This window comes from Sander lucioperca, chromosome 18 (genome assembly GCF_008315115.2).
Source record: "Sander lucioperca isolate FBNREF2018 chromosome 18, SLUC_FBN_1.2, whole genome shotgun sequence".
NCBI lineage: Eukaryota > Metazoa > Chordata > Actinopteri > Perciformes > Percidae > Sander > Sander lucioperca.
In genome coordinates this window covers 21,264,989-21,283,616 of record NC_050190.1, presented here as the reverse complement: position 1 = coordinate 21,283,616, position 18,628 = coordinate 21,264,989, and the positions used below count along the sequence as shown (strand labels likewise).

The following is an 18,628-nucleotide window of genomic DNA, read 5'->3' as shown; positions in this document are numbered from 1 at the left end:
TGCCAATGAAAGCCTGGAAAAACATGCAAACTCCACACAGAAGAGCCCAGGCTTTTTTATTGGTTGCAGTGTTAACCACAGAGCCATCGTCCCACAAAATACAACGCGTTTAAAACAGTCATAGCGTAGCATGTTGAAAGAAGTGATAAAGAAGTCATAGTATAGTTATGTTGAAAAAAGTAATAAAAAGTAATAGTATAGAATGTCAAAAAAAGTGACAAAAAAGTCATAGAGTGGTATGTCGAAAACATTCATTAAAAACGTTAATGTATATCATGTCAAAGAAAGTCTGGAAGAACATGCAAACTCCACACACAAAAGCCTAGCCCTGACTGGTGATCAAACCAGGGGTCAGAGTCTGCAGGGCCTACTTACTGGTAGCAGTGTTAACCACAGAGCCACCATCCAAAGAAATAAAATATGTCTAAAACAGTCATAGATGTTTTATGTTGAAAAAAGTGATTAAAAAGTCAACATATAGTATGTTAAAGAAAGTCTGGAAGAACATGCAAACTCCACACAGATGAGCCCAGCCTGGACTGGGGATCGACCAGAGGTCAGAGTATTTGTACAAACACTGTACCTTTTTTCACTGCAGCAAGTTTGTCCTTTTCTTTAGGAGTCTCCATTTCTGCAAAAGTAAAACTAAGGTCGGACTCTGCTAATCGGGACACAGAACTTGAGAGCGGAAGCAACAATTAGCTAATTTTCCAACAATGCATATCACAGTTGGAGCTACAGGCTTACCATAACAACATTCAATTTTTCAAAGCTTAAAGCAGCTTGCAGAGCATAAGCAATCTACATCTAAAAAGCTGTAATTAGTGTTAGACATTTCTTCACTGTCGAGCAGAGAAATATTAATTTGGACCTTTTTTGTGGGCTTATCTGCAAAAACAATGATCTGAAGTGTGCTCTGGAAAACCACTTAACTAGTGTTGGTTTGTCCACTTTTGAATGCTTCAGGCTCTGTGCAATGCCTGTTTCATATTCTCTTTTTCTATTTTTTTAAGTGGAATCTTCTACTGTAGAGCAAAGGGCATGAAGCATCCAGATACGTTCCACATATTTCAACATTTACAACACATTGTTAATGCTTAGTGGATAGCCTTTGCTTTGGCATCTTAGCACTTTATTGTTTATCTTTTAGAAAGTAAGAGGTGAGCTATAAAAGCCTAACAAAATCTGTGTGCAGTGCTTTGCAGATCTACCAACTTCACCTGTCTAAAGAAGCATACAGTGTTTCTCAGGATCACTGTATAGAAACCGCTGTTTGCCTATGGAGCTGCAGCAGAGAAATCACTTCCTAAATGTATTGTTGATCTCATAGGCAAAATGCTTGTTTCTCTTCTGAGCATCCCAATCAGAGCTTTTTACAGAATACAATGACCTGTATTTTGTGACTTGATCACTTTAAGCACAATCACACACTGGTTATATGGATTGCTCCCATTGAAGCATCACTAATGTACCTTTCTTTACATGAACTGGTTTGGCCTTTTTCCTCAACAATGCTGGGAGAAAATGTTCATGTTAATAAATGTTTATTTGTGGCAATGCTTAGTAAATAATTACAGCACATCAAAGGAAGTTGCCTAACTGACACAAAGAGCTGATTTGTTTTCTATTCAGTTTATGTATTTGCCACCAAACATGACAATGTGAGAAGTATGTTGTTTTTGTACCTTTTTCACGAGCTGGTTTGACTTTGTCCTCTGGCACTTTGGGCTCTGAGTAAATAAGAATGTAAGTAATGTAATGTTGATACTCAGTAAGTATTTTTGTTATATAGTTTGGTTATAGTTGCTGAAGTAACACTATGGTAATTAACTTCTGATTATATAAAACTAGATGATCTGCAGGCAGATGGCAGTGGCTGGCTACCTTTTGTCTTTAGAAGGGATTTGACCTTTTCCTTCTTTGTTTCAGCTTCTGTTTTAGAAGGAGCTAATTCAAATGAAGAAAAAATAATTAGATTATGATTTTATTTTTGTTGTTGTTTTAGTTTACATTGTTGTTGCTTTAATCAAATATTTACCTTTCGTCTCATGAGCTGGCTTAGGCTTCTCCTTTGCAACCTCAGGTGCTGAGTGTAAAAAAGAAGATTTGTGTTAAGAATAGTTAACATTTGCCAATTAAATATGGATTGTATCTGCATTACCTTTTTTGGCAAGAACCGGCTTGGCCTCAGGTTCTACATTGAAAGAAGAAAAAACAAGTGGCGTGATGATTCTTGCGGTTTGATGAGTGACAGATGATGTACTGAAACTATATCATAGTTCTTGAAATTGTGGACAATGCACCCACACTCTATTCTATTAGACAGAAAGTACAACTAATCAGCACCTTTCTTTGAGACTTTTGCCTTTTCTTTCACAACAGCTTCTGCATTAAAATAAACAAGGGGAAATGTCACAATAACTCTATTTGAAATGCTACACGCCTTTTTCAAGCCACTTTTCACACCTACGCAAAGCAGCTTAGATAAAGCATGCCATCTCTGCTGTGTGAAAAACATGCATCTCCAAAATTTCAAGTTCTTCGGCTCTTCTACAGTCTTTTTTAGGTAATCCCAATTCATTAAAACAGATTTGTCATCTGTAAGTCATATCCATTTTCAAGTCAAGTTTAAACATGAACATGAAAACACTATGTAACAACAAATTTGGGGTAGTTTCCTCAACACCTTTGAAATGTAATTCATGATGATATTTTCAACATTGCTGTTTTAAGCTGCGCCATTATCATATGGCAAACATGAAGTCTGTATGAGCATTTCTTAGCAGCCACATGTTAATAGCTACTCATACCTTTCTTCTTTTCAGCAGATCTAGGTTTTGCTTTGATAACAGGTGCTAGAGAAAATGCACGGCCACATTAATTCTAATGTATACCGTTAAGTAAGAAACCAAAAAGAAACTATTGCAAATCTGAAACCTGATTAAAAATAAAAGAATAAATGAAGAAAACACAATACAAACCTTTTGAGGAAGTGACTGGCTTGGCCTTCTTTTCCTTGAGAACCTCAGCTCCTAAAGCAAATAATAATAACAAAAATATCAGTTCAGTTGTCTGTTTACAGCACTTTGTGTCCATGTTAATATAGCTCATTTCCAACTGCAGTTTATCTACACACTGATAAGCAATGTTTGAAGTACACTGTCAAAATAAAACAAAATATTTAAATATCATGTACAGTATATTAGGTATGATATGAATATGGATGATATTTGGTGGGTAAAACTAGTTTAATCACTGCTGCAACTATTTTTGTTGGTGCTGGCTCCACTTTCTCTTTTGGAGTTACAGGCACTATGAAAGATCAAATAAGCCTATAGTATTAGTGTGATAATACATACAGTTGAATAAAAAATAGATGGTTTTGTTATTTCTACAATTCAAAACTCATAAATGGAGCATTTAATGTTAGCACTTAAAATGCATACTGTATTGGTGAGCACACGGAAAATATTAAAGCTAGTGTAAATAAACAGATGTACCTTTCTTCAGTGGCACAACCTTCACCTTCTCCTTTGTTATTGAAACATTTTTTTGTGGTACTTCTGCTTCTGTAGGAAAGAATTAATGAGTGAGAAAATCAATTGCTTTAAATTTAAACGTGGACAAATAAATGTTGTTTAGTGTCCTTACCTTTGACAAAAGGGGCTGGTTTTGTCTTGAGTGGAGCAGGTTCTGTGTAAAGAGATTTTAGATTTGTCATTCCAGAAAATAAGATGACACATTGGAACGATAAAGCTAAATACAAAAGTATGTCTTACCTCTCTTTGTTAGAGGTAGTTTAAGCTTCTGTTTTGAATCCTCAGATGCTAAAAGAAACATATTACATTACAAATGACCTAGTTCGTTATGCAAAACCAAATCCCCTTGGGGTCATGAATATTTTTACCTTATATTTATATGTTTTATATTTATATTTAAAATGTGCCATACCTGTCTTTGCAGAGACCGCCTTTACTTTGTCTTTGGGTGCCTTGACTTCTGAAAACAAAAACAATGGGTGTATGCTTAGGCTCACTGACTCAATTCACTAAAACATGCAAGAATCTGAAACCACTAAAACACAAAACAAAATAATGTACCTTTTTTCATAGGCACTATTTTGACTCGCTGTTTAACCAGAGAGACATTTTTGGGAGTGTCCTCTTGTTCTGTCAGCAGAAATTTGGGAATACAATCAAATACAGTAATTGCAGGTCCACATTTGTTTATTTTTTTTTTTATAATAATATAACATGCTCCTATCATACCTTTTTTCAAGATGACTGGTTTGCCCTTTTCTTTTGGAACAACAGCTTCTGTGTGTCAATGGCACAATGTTTCTTACAGCAGGATAGTTTTATTTTTATTGTGAAATGATCATGTTGCTCTTTGGTGATGAAAACATTATTAGTAACTCATAAACTTATAATGTGTGTTACCTTTCTTAGCAGGAGCCACTTTGGTCTTTTCCTTTGGAACTTCTGTGTCACAAAAGAGTACACACAGTTAGTGGAGCTCTGCCTTTTGATTCGTTATTTTTCAAATTTACATCAAAAACATCTGCATTTTAAACTGATAATCTGGTCATTTTGGTATATTGCTGATTAAATTCCCTGCAATCGGTGCGTGAAAAGACAACAATCACATTTTGCCGAATTCTGTTATTTAGCCTACCCTCATTGATATAAATGGGATGGATAATATAAAGTTGTTGATGCAAGGATTTCCTGTGGTTCAGCTTTATTTATTTTTTAGATTCCAGACTTCGGCATCAACGCGACTTTGCATTACCTGGTTTGGTGGATTTAGCTTCGATCTTTTCCTTTTGTTCCTTCTTGGGCTCCTTCTGAACTGCCACTGGTGGAAAATTATGATATTTTATATATATATATATATTATATGATAATTATGTGGTGTTATAACATGATTATGTGTCAGCAAACATTCATTCTTGAGTGGTCAGATTAAAGATGCAGTAGGTAAGACTTACTTTCTGTCATATTTGCTGAAACTAACCCTATGTTCCAGTAGAACTACAATGCAGGTAATTTTAAAAAAAAAATCTGGCTCCTCTGGCACCACCTACAGCCTGTAGTGCGATTTGCAAAAATCCACAGCTTCCTGTTCAGATGCACCAATTAGGGCAAGGGGGGGGGGGGGGGGTCTAACTGTGTGTCAATCACTGCTCATGCACACACATTCATTCTCCCTTGTGGGGGGAGGGGCTTAGAAGACCGTTTTGAGCTTTAGCGGAAAGGGGGGAGGGACTGAGAAGTTGTTGATGTTCAAATGTTTTGGCTAAGTCCTGGATCTTCGCAATCCTACCAACAGCACCTTCAAATGAGAGATCTAACATCTAAACAGCAAAAAAAAACATTATATTCATATTAATATATTACCATTGCACTGTTCTGCCTTGCACTATACTCATATTTAAATCCTAACATCTCAGTCTATTGACCAATATTGCACTATTCCTTCCCTCTCTTTTGTATATTTTTTGTAAAATTGTAAATTATTGTATTGTTATACTGTACACTATTTTTTATATTCTTACCGTCATCTCTTTTTTTATTCCTAATATGTTAAGTGTTGTACTTTGAGAGCAAAGATTACCGGAGTCAAATTCCTTGTCTACGCAAACCTGGCCAATAAAGCTGATTCTGATTCTGATTCTGATTACTTTTACAAATTACGGTAATTGACAATGGACACAAAAGATTAAAAGCATGCTCATACCTTTCTTTGCATGTTCTGTTTTGGCTTTCACCTTAGAAACTTCAGGAACTTCTATTATTGGAGAATATTAACAAATACAATTCATCATCCTATTTTAGGTTCACAATAAACATATAATGGTTGGTGGAATTCAATCTGTCACTTCTATGTCAGATTGATACTTTTTCAAGTTGTTTTGATTATGTTCTTAAAGTTCACATGATGGTGATATAGAGTGTGGCCAGTTACTTACCTGTTTTTATAACATTCATGTGCTCCTTTTTCAGGAGAGGAACTATCTGCTTTTTCGCAGCTTTCTCCACCTTTACTGCTTTCTTGGGTTCATCAGCTGAAATGAACAGCAGAAAGATTATGCAACATGTTCAGTTTCTATTTCACTTTTTTTACACAGCATTGTATTGCTGGTTTTTGCCAAGTAGCTGAAACATATTAAATACTGTTAATATATTGTGATTGCAATTTGATTTTTGTTGAAAACTAATAGAGACATGTAAACATAGGTTGTTTGAAGCTATTTCATCAAGTGACCAATAATGTAATTTTCGGCAGTCTCTGTTTTTAATTTCTTTCGTTCTGTTTAAATAACTGGGTGTAAGCTGTGTCACTGCAAAATTCATCAAATACTAACCACAAGGATAAAATGTCACTGTGGTCTGTTTTTCTACATGCTGTATTATCTCACCTGCTTTTGTCACATTAAGATGTTCCTTCAGAACAGGCGCAACCTCCTTCTTGACTACTTTAATCCTCCTTACAGCCTTTTTGGGTCCAGCGTCTGAAATAAAAAGGCAAAGTTGAATGAATACTTTCACATAATTAAACAGAGGAAAGAATAATACCCTACATTGAACAAAAGAAACACATCAATCTATTTAGCCTTCTTTAGGCTCCGGTCGGGCCTGTCTTTGTGATCTTCTATGAGTAAGCACTTCTTATGCTTTTACAAATATTGTATTGTCAAAAAAACTGTATATGTATCATAACAGTATTTTTTAGCAATGCTCCCTGTACGGCTCTATGGATGGCTTTGTATTACCTGGTTTTACAGGTTTAGCTTTGAGTTGCTCCTTTAGTTCCTTCTTGGGCTCCTTTGGAGCTGCCACTGATGGAAAATGATGATATCAAAAAGCCCTTAAGTTTTAGGTTTGTATAAAGATCAGTTTGTATTATGTGACACTTTCTTTTAATATGTAACTTGTTATGTGTTTTACACATAAAAAGTTGAAAATATGCATGTGCATAACATGTAACTAGAGTTTAATTCTTGATACGTTTTTAGGTTACTGAGCATCGAAACAGCTAAATAACATCAGATTTAATTTACTTTTACAAATGAATTAACAATTGACAAAATAATAATAAAGGCATGCTCTTACCTTTCTTTGCAGCTTCTGGTTTGGCTTTAGGGACTTCAGGAACCTCTATTATTGGGGAATATCCAAAAGTATAATTCATTAGCTCATGTTACAGTTATTTATATTAAACATGTACTCAATGCTAATTCTTCTTCTATGAAACAAGGACAACGCACTGTTAAAAGATGGTCAAATTGAATATGTCAGATTGATTTTCTATCTTCATGACATTATTTTATTCCCAATCCAAAAAATAAAGCAGTTGGAAAAACATGCATCGCCAAAATCAGCATGTTCTTGAAATTATACTTAAGATGATGTTCTGAACAATACTGTTTTGAGCATTTAATCAGCAGCCACATGTTAAGGTAATAGCTACTAAAGCACTACAGAAACACACTTCTGCCGCATACTGTACCTTTCTTCTTTACAGCAGCTCTAGGTTTTACTTTAATAACAGGTGCTAGAGAAAATACACGGCCCTATTAATTCTAATGTATACAGTTAAGTGAGAAACCCTAAAGTAAACTACAGTTGAAAAATACAGTGAGATTTAAATTAAAAGAGAAACAAATACATTATGAAATAAATTAAGATACAGAAGAAAAACAAACCTGGCTCGGCCTTCTTACCCTTGAGAAGCTCAGCTTCTAAAACAAAAATGTCAGTCAAGTCAGGGTTCTTGCACCATTTTTAAAGTCAAATTCAATGCTTTATGAGACCTTTTTAAGTCCTCAACACATTTAATTTGAGACCCTAAAATGTTGAAATAAATTCTGCACCCTTTCCATACATTTTGTGACAAAACGTGAATGCAGTTTTAAGGAACACGTATCCCACTATAACTTGTACTGAGAAGAAAGAAACTTCTCCATATTCACGAAAGGTATTAGGCATGATCTCAAGTACACGCAAAATAAAATATTTGCTGGTAGGGTAGAGCCCTGTGGCCAGATACTTACCTGTTTTTGTAATGTTCAAGTGTCCCTGTTTCAGGACAGGAACTATCTGCTTTTTCACAGCTTTCTCCACCTTTACTGTCTTCTTGGGTTCATCAGCTGAAATGAACAGCAGAAAGATTATGTTACAATTAAGGTTTTTATTTTATTTTATTTTACAATGTATTGTATTGGTGATGAAGTCTGCTGTATTTTGCAATGTATTGGACAAACATACGAAAAATATAAATCACAGATAATAACCATGCTCCTTGTACGGCTCTATGGATGGCTTTGTATTACCTGGTTTTACAGGTTTAGCTTTGAGTTGCTCCTTTAGTTCCTTCTTGGGCTCCTTTGGAGCTGCCACTGATGGAAAATGATATCAAAAAGCCCTTAAGTTTAGGTTTATTTAGGATCAGTGTTTATTATGTGACACTTTCTTTTAATAAATACTTTTTATGTATCCTACACATAAAAAGTTATGTCAGCAAACAGGAAATATGTATAATCTAACTAGTCTTTTTCTTAAATAGTCTGATTAAAGATTGGTGAGATATTAGGTTATGGAACATCTAAACAGCTAAATAACATCAGATTCAATTTACTTTTACAAATAAGTTAACAATTGACAAAATAATATTAAAAGCATGCTGTTACCTTTCTTTGCGGCTTTTGGTTTGGCTTTAGGGACTTCAGGAACCTCTATTATTGGGGAATATCCAAAAATATAATTCATTAGCTCATCTTACAGTCATTTACATTAAACATGTAATGGTACTGTATGCTAATTCTTCTTCTATGAAACAAGGATTCATTCATTCATTCACCTGCTTTTGTTACATTAAGATGTTCCTTTAAGACAGAGGCAACCCCCTTCTTGACTACTTTAATCCTCGTTACAGGCTTTTGGGGTCCAGTGTCTGAAATAAAATGGCAAAGCTTATAAAGCAGTTTTACATACATTATATAAAGCCCTCTTTAGACTCCAGTCAGGACATATACAACCCTCTACAAATACCTGTAAAAACTAATTCAATTCCCATCGGCCTCAGTTGTACTTTGTGTTCAGTGCTAATTAGCACTTGTTAGTATGTTAACACACTAAACTAAGAAAGTTAACATGGGGAACAATACCTGATAAACATCAACATAACATCATTGTCCTGGTGAGCATTGTAGCCTTTCACTCAAAGCATCCTGTGTAGTAGAGCTTCACAGAGCTGGTGGCATGGCTGTAGGCTCTTACTATTGTTAACAGATTATTCAATGGATCCATTTTTTGTGTGATTACTAAAAACGCTGCTTTGCTGGCCTATGCCTACCTGTCTTAGTATCTCTCTTCTTGACAGGTTCCTTGTCCTTAGAAGGCATTGTTTGTATTGTTTCTTCCTTAGAAATCGTTGGTTCCCTGTCTTTCTTTGGAATCATCTTGACCACTGTCTTGTCTTTGGAAGGTTTCTCTAAAACTTCTTTTTCTTCCTTTCTAGACAGTTGTGTCAGTACTTTTTCATCTTTAGAAGGTTTCTCTGGCTCTTGTTTTTCTTTTGAGGGCTTCTTTGGTACGGCCCTTTCTTTGGAAGGTCTTCCTTGCTTTTCCTTTTCTTCCACCTCTTTGGAAGACTTAGCTGGTTGTTTCTTCTCTTTGGAGATCTTCTCTGGTTCTTCTTTTGTCGGCTTTGTTATGGCTTTCTCTTCTTCGTGAGGCTTTTTAACTTCTTCGGCCTCTTTAGGCTTTGTTGGTTCTTTCTCTTCTTTTGTTGGTTCTTTGTCTTTTCTGTGAGGTTTTTCCTCCACAGACGGCTTCTTTATAGGCTTTTTGACTTCCTGTTCCTGGACAGGGGCCTTCTTAGTTTCTGTCTCTTCTTTACAGGGCTTCCTAACTTCTTTTTCCTTCACGGAAGGCCTTTTCTCTTCTTTCTCTTCCTTTGAAGGCCTCTTGTCTTCTATCCCTTTCTTTGAAGGCTTTCCATCTTTCTTCTCATCAGAAGGCTTCTTAACCTCTTTTTCCTCCTTTTCTTTTGTAGTTTTCTGAAGTTCTTTCTCCTCCTTTTGTGTCTCCCTTTCTTGCTTTGCGTCCTTAGAGGGTTTCGTCATTTCTTTCCTTTCCATAAACGACGTCTTTACTTCCTTCAGTTCGGTAGGCCTCATCTCTTTTTCTGCTTTCTCCTCTTGAGGCTTTTTCAGTTTTTTCTCTTCCTTAGATGGTGTCAAATCTACCCCTTCTTTGGGTGCTTTCTTCTCCTCTTTGATCAACTTCTCTTCTTTTTCTTCTTTCTCTTCTTTGAGAGGTTTCTTGACTTCTTTCTCTTCTCTAGATGGTTTCTTGACTTCTTTCTCTTTTTTAGATGATTTCTTGTCTTCTTTCTCTTCTTTGAGAGGTTTCTTGACTTCTTTCTCTTCTTTAGATGGTTTCTTGTCTTCTTTCTCTTCTCTAGATGGTTTCTTGTCTTCTTTCTCTTCTTTGAGAGGTTTCTTGACTTTTTTCTCTTCTTTGAGAGGTTTCTTGTCTTCTTTCTCTTCTTTGAGAGGTTTCTTGACTTCTTTCTCTTCTTTGAGAGGTTTCTTGACTTCTTTCTCTTCTTTGAGAGGTTTCTTGTCTTCTTTCTCTTCTTTGAGAGGTTTCTTGTCTTCTTTCTCTTCTCTAGATGGTTTCTTGACTTCTTTCTCTTCTTTGAGAGGTTTCTTGTCTTCTTTCTCTTCTTTGAGAGGTTTCTTGACTTCTTTCTCTTCTCTAGATGGTTTCTTGACTTCTTTCTCTTCTTTGAGAGGTTTCTTGTCTTCTTTCTCTTCTTTGAGAGGTTTCTTGTCTTCTTTCTCTTCTTTGAGAGGTTTCTTGTCTTCTTTCTCTTCTCTAGATAGTTTCTTGTCTTCTTTCTCTTCTTTGAGAGGTTTCTTGACTTCTTTCTCTTCTTTGAGAGGTTTCTTGTCTTCCTTCTCTTCTCTAGATGGTTTCTTGTCTTCTTTCCCTTCTTTGAGAGGTTTCTTGTCTTCTTTTCCTTCTCTAGATGGTTTCTTGTCTTCTTTCTCTTCTCTAGATGGTTTCTCGTCTTCTTTCTCTTCTCTAGATGGTTTCTTGATTTCTTTCTCTTCTTTGAGAGGTTTCTTGACTTCTTTCTCTTCTTTGAGAGGTTTCTTGTCTTCTTTCTCTTCTTTAGATGGTTTCTTGTCTTCTTTCTCTTCTCTAGATGGTTTCTTGTCTTCTTTCTCTTCTTTCAGAGGTTTCTTGACTTCTTTCTCTTCTCTAGATGGTTTCTTGATTTCTTTCTCTTCTTTGAGAGGTTTCTTGTCTTCTTTCTCCTCTTTAGATGGTTTCTTGTCTTCTTTCTCTTCTTTGAGAGGTTTCTTGACTTCTTTCTCTTCTTTGAGAGGTTTCTTGTCTTCTTTCTCTTCTTTAGATGGTTTCTTGTCTTCCTTCTCTTCTCTAGATGGTTTCTTGTCTTCTTTCCCTTCTTTGAGAGGTTTCTTGTCTTCTTTTCCTTCTCTAGATGGTTTCTTGTCTTCTTTCTCTTCTTTAGATGGTTTCTTGATTTCTTTCTCTTCTTTGAGAGGTTTCTTGACTTCTTTCTCTTCTCTAGATGGTTTCTTGACTTCTTTCTCTTCTTTGAGAGGTTTCTTGACGTCTTTCTCTTCTCTAGATGGTTTCTTGTCTTCTTTCTCTTCTTTGAGAGGTTTCTTATCTTTCTCTTCTTTGAGATGTTTCTTGTCTTCTTTCTCTTCTCTAGATGGTTTCTTGTCTTCTTTCTCTTTTTTAGATGGTTTCTTGACTTCTTTCTCTTCTCTAGACGGTTTCTTGTCTTCTTTCTCTTTTTTAGATGGTTTCTTGACTTCTTTCTCTTCTTTGAGAGGTTTCTTGTCTTCTTTCTCTTCTCTAGATGGTTTCTTGTCTTCTTTCTCTTCTTTGAGAGGTTTCTTGTCTTCTTTCTCTTCTCTAGATGGTTTCTTGTCTTCTTTCTCTTCTTTGAGAGGTTTCTTGACTTCTTTCTCTTCTTTAGATGGTTTCTTGTCTTTTTTCTCTTCTCTAGATGGTTTCTTGACTTCTTTCTCTTCTCTAGATGGTTTCTTGTCTTCTTTCTCTTCTTTAGATGGTTTCTTGACTTCTTTCTCTTCTTTGAGAGGTTTCTTATCTTTCTCTTCTTTGAGATGTTTCTTGTCTTCTTTCTCTTCTCTAGATGGTTTCTTGTCTTCTTTCTCTTTTTTAGATGGTTTCTTGACTTCTTTCTCTTCTCTAGATGGTTTCTTGTCTTCTTTCTCTTTTTTAGATGGTTTCTTGACTTCTTTCTCTTCTTTGAGAGGTTTCTTGTCTTCTTTCTCTTCTCTAGATGGTTTCTTGTCTTCTTTCTCTTCTTTGAGAGGTTTCTTGACTTCTTTCTCTTCTGTAGATGGTTTCTTGACTTCTTTCTCTTCTTTGAGAGGTTTCTTGACTTCTTTCTCTTCTTTGAGAGGTTTCTTGACTTCTTTCTCTTCTTTGAGAGGTTTCTTGTCTTCTTTCTCTTCTTTGAGAGGTTTCTTGTCTTCTTTCTCTTCTCTAGATGGTTTCTTGTCTTCTTTCTCTTCTTTGAGAGGTTTCTTGACTTCTTTCTCTTCTTTAGATGGTTTCTTGTCTTCTTTCTCTTCTTTAGATGGTTTCTTGTCTTCTTTCTCTTCTCTATATGGTTTCTTGTCTTCTTTCTCTTCTTTAGATGGTTTCTTGTCTTCTTTCTCTTCTTTAGATGGTTTCTTGTCTTCTTTCTCTTCTTTGAGAGGTTTCTTGACTTCTTTCTCTTCTGTAGATGGTTTCTTAACTTCTTTCTCTTCTTTGAGATGTTTCTTGTCTTCTTTCTCTTCTGTAGATGGTTTCTTGTCTTCTTTCTCTTCTTTAGATGGTTTCTTGACTTCTTTCTCTTCTGTAGATGGTTTCTTGACTTCTTTCTCTTCTTTGAAAGGTTTCTTGTCTTCTTTCTCTTCTTTAGATGGTTTCTTGTCTTCTTTCTCTTCTTTGAGAGGTTTCTTGACTTCTTTCTCTTCTTTGAGAGGTTTCTTGTCTTCTTTCTCTTCTCTAGATGGTTTCTTGTCTTCTTTCTCTTCTTTAGATGGTTTCTTGTCTTCTTTCTCTTCTTTGAGAGGTTTCTTGACTTCTTTCTCTTCTCTAGATGGTTTCTTGTCTTCTTTCTCTTCTTTAGATGGTTTCTTGACTTCTTTCTCTTCTTTGAGAGGTTTCTTGTCTTCTTTCTCTTTTTTAGATGGTTTCTTGTCTTCTTTCTCTTCTTTAGATGGTTTCTTGACTTCTTTCTCTTCTTTGAGAGGTTTCTTGTCTTCTTTCTCTTCTTTAGATGGTTTCTTGTCTTCTTTCTCTTCTTTGAGAGGTTTCTTGACTTCTTTCTCTTCTCTAGATGGTTTCTTGACTTCTTTCTCTTCTTTGAGAGGTTTCTTGTCTTCTTTCTCTTCTTTAGATGGTTTCTTGTCTTCTTTCTCTTCTTTAGATGGTTTCTTGACTTCTTTCTCTTCTTTGAGAGGTTTCTTGTCTTCTTTCTCTTTTTTAGATGGTTTCTTGTCTTCTTTCTCTTCTTTAGATGGTTTCTTGACTTCTTTCTCTTCTTTGAGAGGTTTCTTGACTTCTTTCTCTTTTTTAGATGGTTCCTTGTCTTCTTTCTCTTTTTTAGATGGTTTCTTGTCTTCTTTCTCTTCTTTAGATGGTTTCTTGTCTTCTTTCTCTCCTTTCAGAGGTTTCTTGACTTCTTTCTCTTCTTTAGATGGTTTCTTGTCTTCTTTCTCTTTTTTAGATGGTTTCTTGTCTTCTTTCTCTTCTTTAGATGGTTTCTTGTCTTCTTTCTCTTCTTTCAGAGGTTTCTTGACTTCTTTCTCTTCTTTAGATGGTTGCTTGTCTTCTTTCTCATCTTTAGATGGTTTCTTGACTTCTTTCTCTTTTTTAGATGGTTTCTTGTCTTCCTTCTCTTCTTTGAGGGGTTTCTTGACTTCTTTCTCTTTTTTAGATGGTTTCTTGTCTTCTTTCTCTTCTTTGAGAGGTATCTTGTCTTCTTTCTCTTCTTTAGATGGTTTCTTGACTTCTTTCTCTTCTTTGAGAGGTTTCTTGTCTTCTTTCTCTTCTTTAGATGGTTTCTTGACTTCTTTCTCTTCTATGAGAGGTTTCTTGTCTTCTTTGAGAGGCTTCTTGTGTTCTCTCTCTTCTCTAGATGGTTTCTTGTCTTCTTTCTCTTCTTTGAGAGGTTTCTTGACTTCTTTCTCTTCTTTGAGAGGTTTCTTGTCTTCTTTGAGAGGTTTCTTGTCTTCTCTCTCTTCTCTAGATGGTTTCTTGTCTTCTTTCTCTTCTTTAGATGGCTTCTTGACTTCTTTCACTCCGCTAGATTTTTTCTTGTCTTCTTTCCCTTCTTTAGATGGTTTCTCGACTTCTTTCTCTTCTTTAGGCGGTTTCTTGACTTCTTTCTGTTCTTTGGGTGGTTTCTTCAGTTCTGTTTTTTCTTCAGAGTGTTTTGTCACTTGTCTCTTCTTTTTAGGTTTTGCTGTTTCTTCCTTCTCATTAGAAGGCTTCTTTACTTCTGCCTCTTCTGTGGATGGTTTCTTAGATTCTTCCTTCTCCTTAGGCTCTTTTTCTAAAAGCAATCATCAAAGTGTCAATGTTTAATGTACTCTACGTCAGTTATGTCTGTAACAGACTTAATGGTGGAGCAGTGTTGAAGCTGGACAAAGAATCTTGTGTCTTTTGTGTGCAAGTGGCCAGAATACTAATACTGACACAACTTTGTTTGAGAAATACAATATGAACTGGTGGTATACACCTGTTTTCCATGTTGACACTGTTTTGCAGTATGTCCCAATTGTGCTAAAATATGCATTTACAGTATAGTTAAACAAATAAATGATGTAGCAGCATTCTTACTTCATTTCTTTTGTTACATAGAATGTAACAACCTTGTGTTTATTTTTACAGATGTACTTTTGAATAATATTTTCATATCTACGTGTAATTACCTTTGGGCTTCAGTTGTTTCTTTTCAAGGGGTTTGTCCTCTTTTAGCTTTTCTTCTTTTAGTTTTATCTCTATGGTTTCCTCAATTTTGGGCTCCTTGTCTCTTTTCTCCTTTTCAGTTTCTGCGGCTATGAGGTCTGTAAGCAACAAAAAATCTCCATAGGCAAAACTATCAGGTGCCTGTGTGCATAGAGTACCTTCTTGTTTTCACTAAATTATAGAAAATCGATGCATTTAAATAGGAAAATTAAGAAATATAAAATTAATTTTGGGAGTAAGCAAAGTGAAGAAAGTGCACAATTTACAAATATTAACAAATTAACAAAGTATTACCTTTAATAATGGCATCTTTAACTTCTTTCATTGCATGTCTTTCCTTTGCCTCTTTGAGAACTAAAGTACATCATGCAGAAATGTGCAAACATTATAAAGTACAATGTACAGTGCAATTCGGACTGGCAATCAGAATATAGTCATAATAACAAATACTCATGCTTGCATAAGCACTATAAGCACTACAGCACTAAAAACACTAGTCATCATGACAAATACTCATGCTTGCATAAGCACTATATACATACTACAACACTAAAACACTATGATCAAAAACACCCCACAACTAAACAATATTATATTGATATACAACAAAGTCATAACTAGTTGTTCAGTAATTATTTTTCATTGGTACATAATGCACTTTGGAGGGAAGATCATACATCAGAATGTTGTTTTGTGTCCTCATCCAGAAAACTATCAATGTTTTTTTCAGCCTCTCAGCGCCATCTAGCTGCCACTTGGAATACAGACCTTTTTCACAGCAGACATTTTGACTTGTCATAGTAGGAAAAGCACAGCTGAAATTGATAACCTTAACGATGGCTCAATTCCATCAAATGTCCCAGTAAGCTGTTTCAGTGAGTCAGCATACACAATACCAGGGCCTCTCCTAAGTGGAATGCAGCCATCATTAATGGTTTTGAATGCACCTGTGCTTTTCCTACTATGACATGTCAACATGTCTGCCGTGAAAAAGGTCTATTGGCTGACTGCCTAAGGCAATGACTGGTCCAAAGCAGGAATACTTATGTACACAATTAGCACCTTGGGAAATAGATTTGTCTTTACTGAGTCATCAAAAAGAAAAGAGCACAGTTAAAGGAGCTAATTGGGTACTTAGGTGGTCCTTAGTCCTAAGATCCTCTTTCCATGCAGCTATTCACACCTAAGCCAGAATGAGTTTCTGATCTAAATAAAACTTAATTTGATCAGGTTATGTACATCTTTTTTTGCTTTTCAATTAAAACTATGTCTATAATTAGTCTCTTCAAGAAATACACCAACATTTTGGGAAATGTTTTTTCTGTAGTCAAATGAGAAGATCAATATCAGTTTAATCACTATGTGTTCAGTACAGAGATTGTCAGGTACTCTCAGACACAAACCTAATTTTCTAGAATGGTACCAGGGCCATCCATGGAGATGAATGACAATGGTGACCATATTTCCCACAAGCAAGTGGAGTATATTATGATCCCAGAGCCATATAAGGCCAAACTATTTACAAGCTACACTGTAGTACCGTCTTTGCAAAGATATGAGTTGACTTGATCAGCATCCCCCTTTGGCAAATTTAGGTGAAGACGTGTCTGGATGAGTTTTCTAGCTGTGGGCTACAACTTGAGCCCTGGTATTTTTTTGCCTATATTTGTTCACAATTTGGCAATTTGGCACCATTAAAAGTATGCTGAATTAGGCTATTAGCAATTCCTGTTTGCAATGTACCCGTGGTTCTGGAAGTGACGACCATTTCTTTGCTGCAATTTAGCTTGTTTAGCTATTTATTTTATTTGTATTCTCTGATTCTGGATAAAACATCAAACAATGTTTTGTAAATGTTGGAATGTTTCTCTAAACTGTAATGAAAAACCTTTTCTGATGAAAATCATTCTGTTGGTTTAAAACCTTGATGATTCCCACACAAAACAAATGAACACAATGTTAACACTGAAATGAAAATATGAAACATTTAACATCAGTTGTTGAATAAATATCTGTTCCAGCCTAATAACTTTAGTCACGTCACAACAAAGTGGTCCTTTGAAAACATGTTAAAAAAATGTAAAGATGATAATTTATTATTATTAACACCCTCACCATTCAGAAACATTGGTATTACCTAATAATGAAAAAAAGATTAACAATATGTGATGATAATAGTAAGAGTGTTGTACCTTTCTCATGTTTGTGAAGGTGTTTGTGAGCAGCTCTGGATCCGAGTCTTCTGAGCCTCTCAAAGGGAATATGAACCTTCCTCTTTCGTTTCAGTTCAGTTTTCCCACTTTCACTGTTGTTGTTGTTTTCATCACGATGATCGTCGATGATGTCAGAGTATTCGTCTTGGTCGTGAACAGTTGTTTCTTCTTCTTCCTCATCATCATCAGATTCAGGCACTACACTGGCATTATCGCGTTTTTCAGCTAACAGAATTTTCAGATCAAGTTGTTGGACAGATGGCTCTTTGTCTTCATCATCTACCTCCACCATCTCCACTTTGTCCAGTTTTTCTCCTTCTTCCTCCTCTTCCAAAGCCTCATCATCGTCCAGATCTAAAGCTTGATTGTCTTGGTCAGTTTTTACAAACTGATCTTTGACATCGGTGTCAGGTAGGCCTATTTCAATGCTTTCTTCGTCTATTTCTTCACCAACTTGAAGATCTTCATCTTTAATCCCCTCCTCATCAGCCTCTTCCTCCGTTTTTGTCCCCTCCTCCTTCTTTTTCTCCTCCTCATCTTCTACCAGAACGTCAGTTTTTGTCTCCTCCTCTTCCTCTTCCTTAGCTTTCAACAAATGGTCTTCAGTTTTGGTCTCCACCTCCACCTCCTCTTCTTCCTTTTCCTCTTCCTCATCTTCTACCACAAGTTGTGTTTTTGTCTCCTCACCCCTCTTATCTTCTACTGCATCTTCTTCAGCTTTGGTCTCCTCCGCCTCCTCCTCCTCTTCCTCCTCCTCTTCCTCCCCATCTTCTACCAAATCGACCTTAGTTTTTGTCTCCTCCTTCTCGTCTTCTACAATATCTTTGGTTTTGGTCTTCTCCTCTTCCTCTACTGCATCTTCTTTTTTTGTTTCCTCCTCATCTTCCTCCTCCTCCCCTTCTACCAAAACTTCTTCAGCCTTGGTCTCCTCCTCATCCTCCTCCTCCTCATCCTCTACCAAATCTTTCGTTTTGGTCTCCTCTTCCCCCTCCTCATCTTTTTCTGCATCTTGTTCTGTTTTTGTTTCCTCCTCCTTCTCCCTTTGTACCAAAACGTCTTCAGCTTTGGTCTTCTCTTCCTCCCCCTCAGCTTCTACCACCTCTTCTCCAGTTTGTGGCTCCTGTGCTTCTTCTTCTTCAATCTCTGTTTTAATATTGCCCTCTTCTTCTGTACCAACACCTTTCTCCTCTTCTTCCTCCTCGTCATGTGCAGCATCCTCCTCCAAAATATCAACCTCTTTTCCTTCTTCCAGTGATGGTTCATGTTCAGTCTCTTCAAGGCCGACATGTTTCACTAGTGATGTGATAGTAACAGATTTAGTGCCTGTTATTGATCTTGTATCTGACTAATGAATGTGGCTAATAAAGAAAAAAAACG

General features: G+C 36.1%; 1 protein-coding gene across 1 annotated transcript in view; it reads right to left on the bottom strand.

Annotated features, from left to right (window-relative positions):
- The window catches only part of si:ch211-266g18.10 (trichohyalin), a 33,200-nt gene that overhangs the window by 6,599 nt on the left and 7,973 nt on the right, over window positions 1–18,628 (bottom strand). Inside the window, exons 15-49 of the mRNA XM_035994946.1 lie at window positions 17,475–18,544; window positions 17,231–17,423; window positions 15,333–15,392; window positions 15,002–15,136; window positions 13,668–14,622; window positions 10,754–11,858; window positions 9,358–10,369; window positions 8,863–8,955; window positions 8,693–8,737; window positions 8,336–8,401; window positions 8,057–8,152; window positions 7,709–7,744; window positions 7,513–7,557; window positions 7,116–7,160; window positions 6,776–6,841; window positions 6,422–6,514; window positions 5,972–6,067; window positions 5,740–5,790; window positions 4,792–4,857; window positions 4,440–4,481; window positions 4,269–4,316; window positions 4,101–4,169; window positions 3,952–3,999; window positions 3,780–3,827; window positions 3,652–3,693; window positions 3,501–3,569; window positions 2,982–3,032; window positions 2,811–2,855; window positions 2,347–2,385; window positions 2,162–2,194; window positions 2,039–2,086; window positions 1,885–1,947; window positions 1,686–1,730; window positions 1,473–1,514; window positions 584–631 (exon numbers count right to left, since the gene is read on the bottom strand). Of these exons, the coding sequence (XP_035850839.1) occupies window positions 584–631; window positions 1,473–1,514; window positions 1,686–1,730; window positions 1,885–1,947; window positions 2,039–2,086; window positions 2,162–2,194; window positions 2,347–2,385; window positions 2,811–2,855; window positions 2,982–3,032; window positions 3,501–3,569; window positions 3,652–3,693; window positions 3,780–3,827; window positions 3,952–3,999; window positions 4,101–4,169; window positions 4,269–4,316; window positions 4,440–4,481; window positions 4,792–4,857; window positions 5,740–5,790; window positions 5,972–6,067; window positions 6,422–6,514; window positions 6,776–6,841; window positions 7,116–7,160; window positions 7,513–7,557; window positions 7,709–7,744; window positions 8,057–8,152; window positions 8,336–8,401; window positions 8,693–8,737; window positions 8,863–8,955; window positions 9,358–10,369; window positions 10,754–11,858; window positions 13,668–14,622; window positions 15,002–15,136; window positions 15,333–15,392; window positions 17,231–17,423; window positions 17,475–18,544 (6,108 nt within the window). The remainder of the gene's footprint in view (window positions 1–583; window positions 632–1,472; window positions 1,515–1,685; window positions 1,731–1,884; window positions 1,948–2,038; window positions 2,087–2,161; window positions 2,195–2,346; window positions 2,386–2,810; window positions 2,856–2,981; window positions 3,033–3,500; window positions 3,570–3,651; window positions 3,694–3,779; window positions 3,828–3,951; window positions 4,000–4,100; window positions 4,170–4,268; window positions 4,317–4,439; window positions 4,482–4,791; window positions 4,858–5,739; window positions 5,791–5,971; window positions 6,068–6,421; window positions 6,515–6,775; window positions 6,842–7,115; window positions 7,161–7,512; window positions 7,558–7,708; window positions 7,745–8,056; window positions 8,153–8,335; window positions 8,402–8,692; window positions 8,738–8,862; window positions 8,956–9,357; window positions 10,370–10,753; window positions 11,859–13,667; window positions 14,623–15,001; window positions 15,137–15,332; window positions 15,393–17,230; window positions 17,424–17,474; window positions 18,545–18,628) is intronic.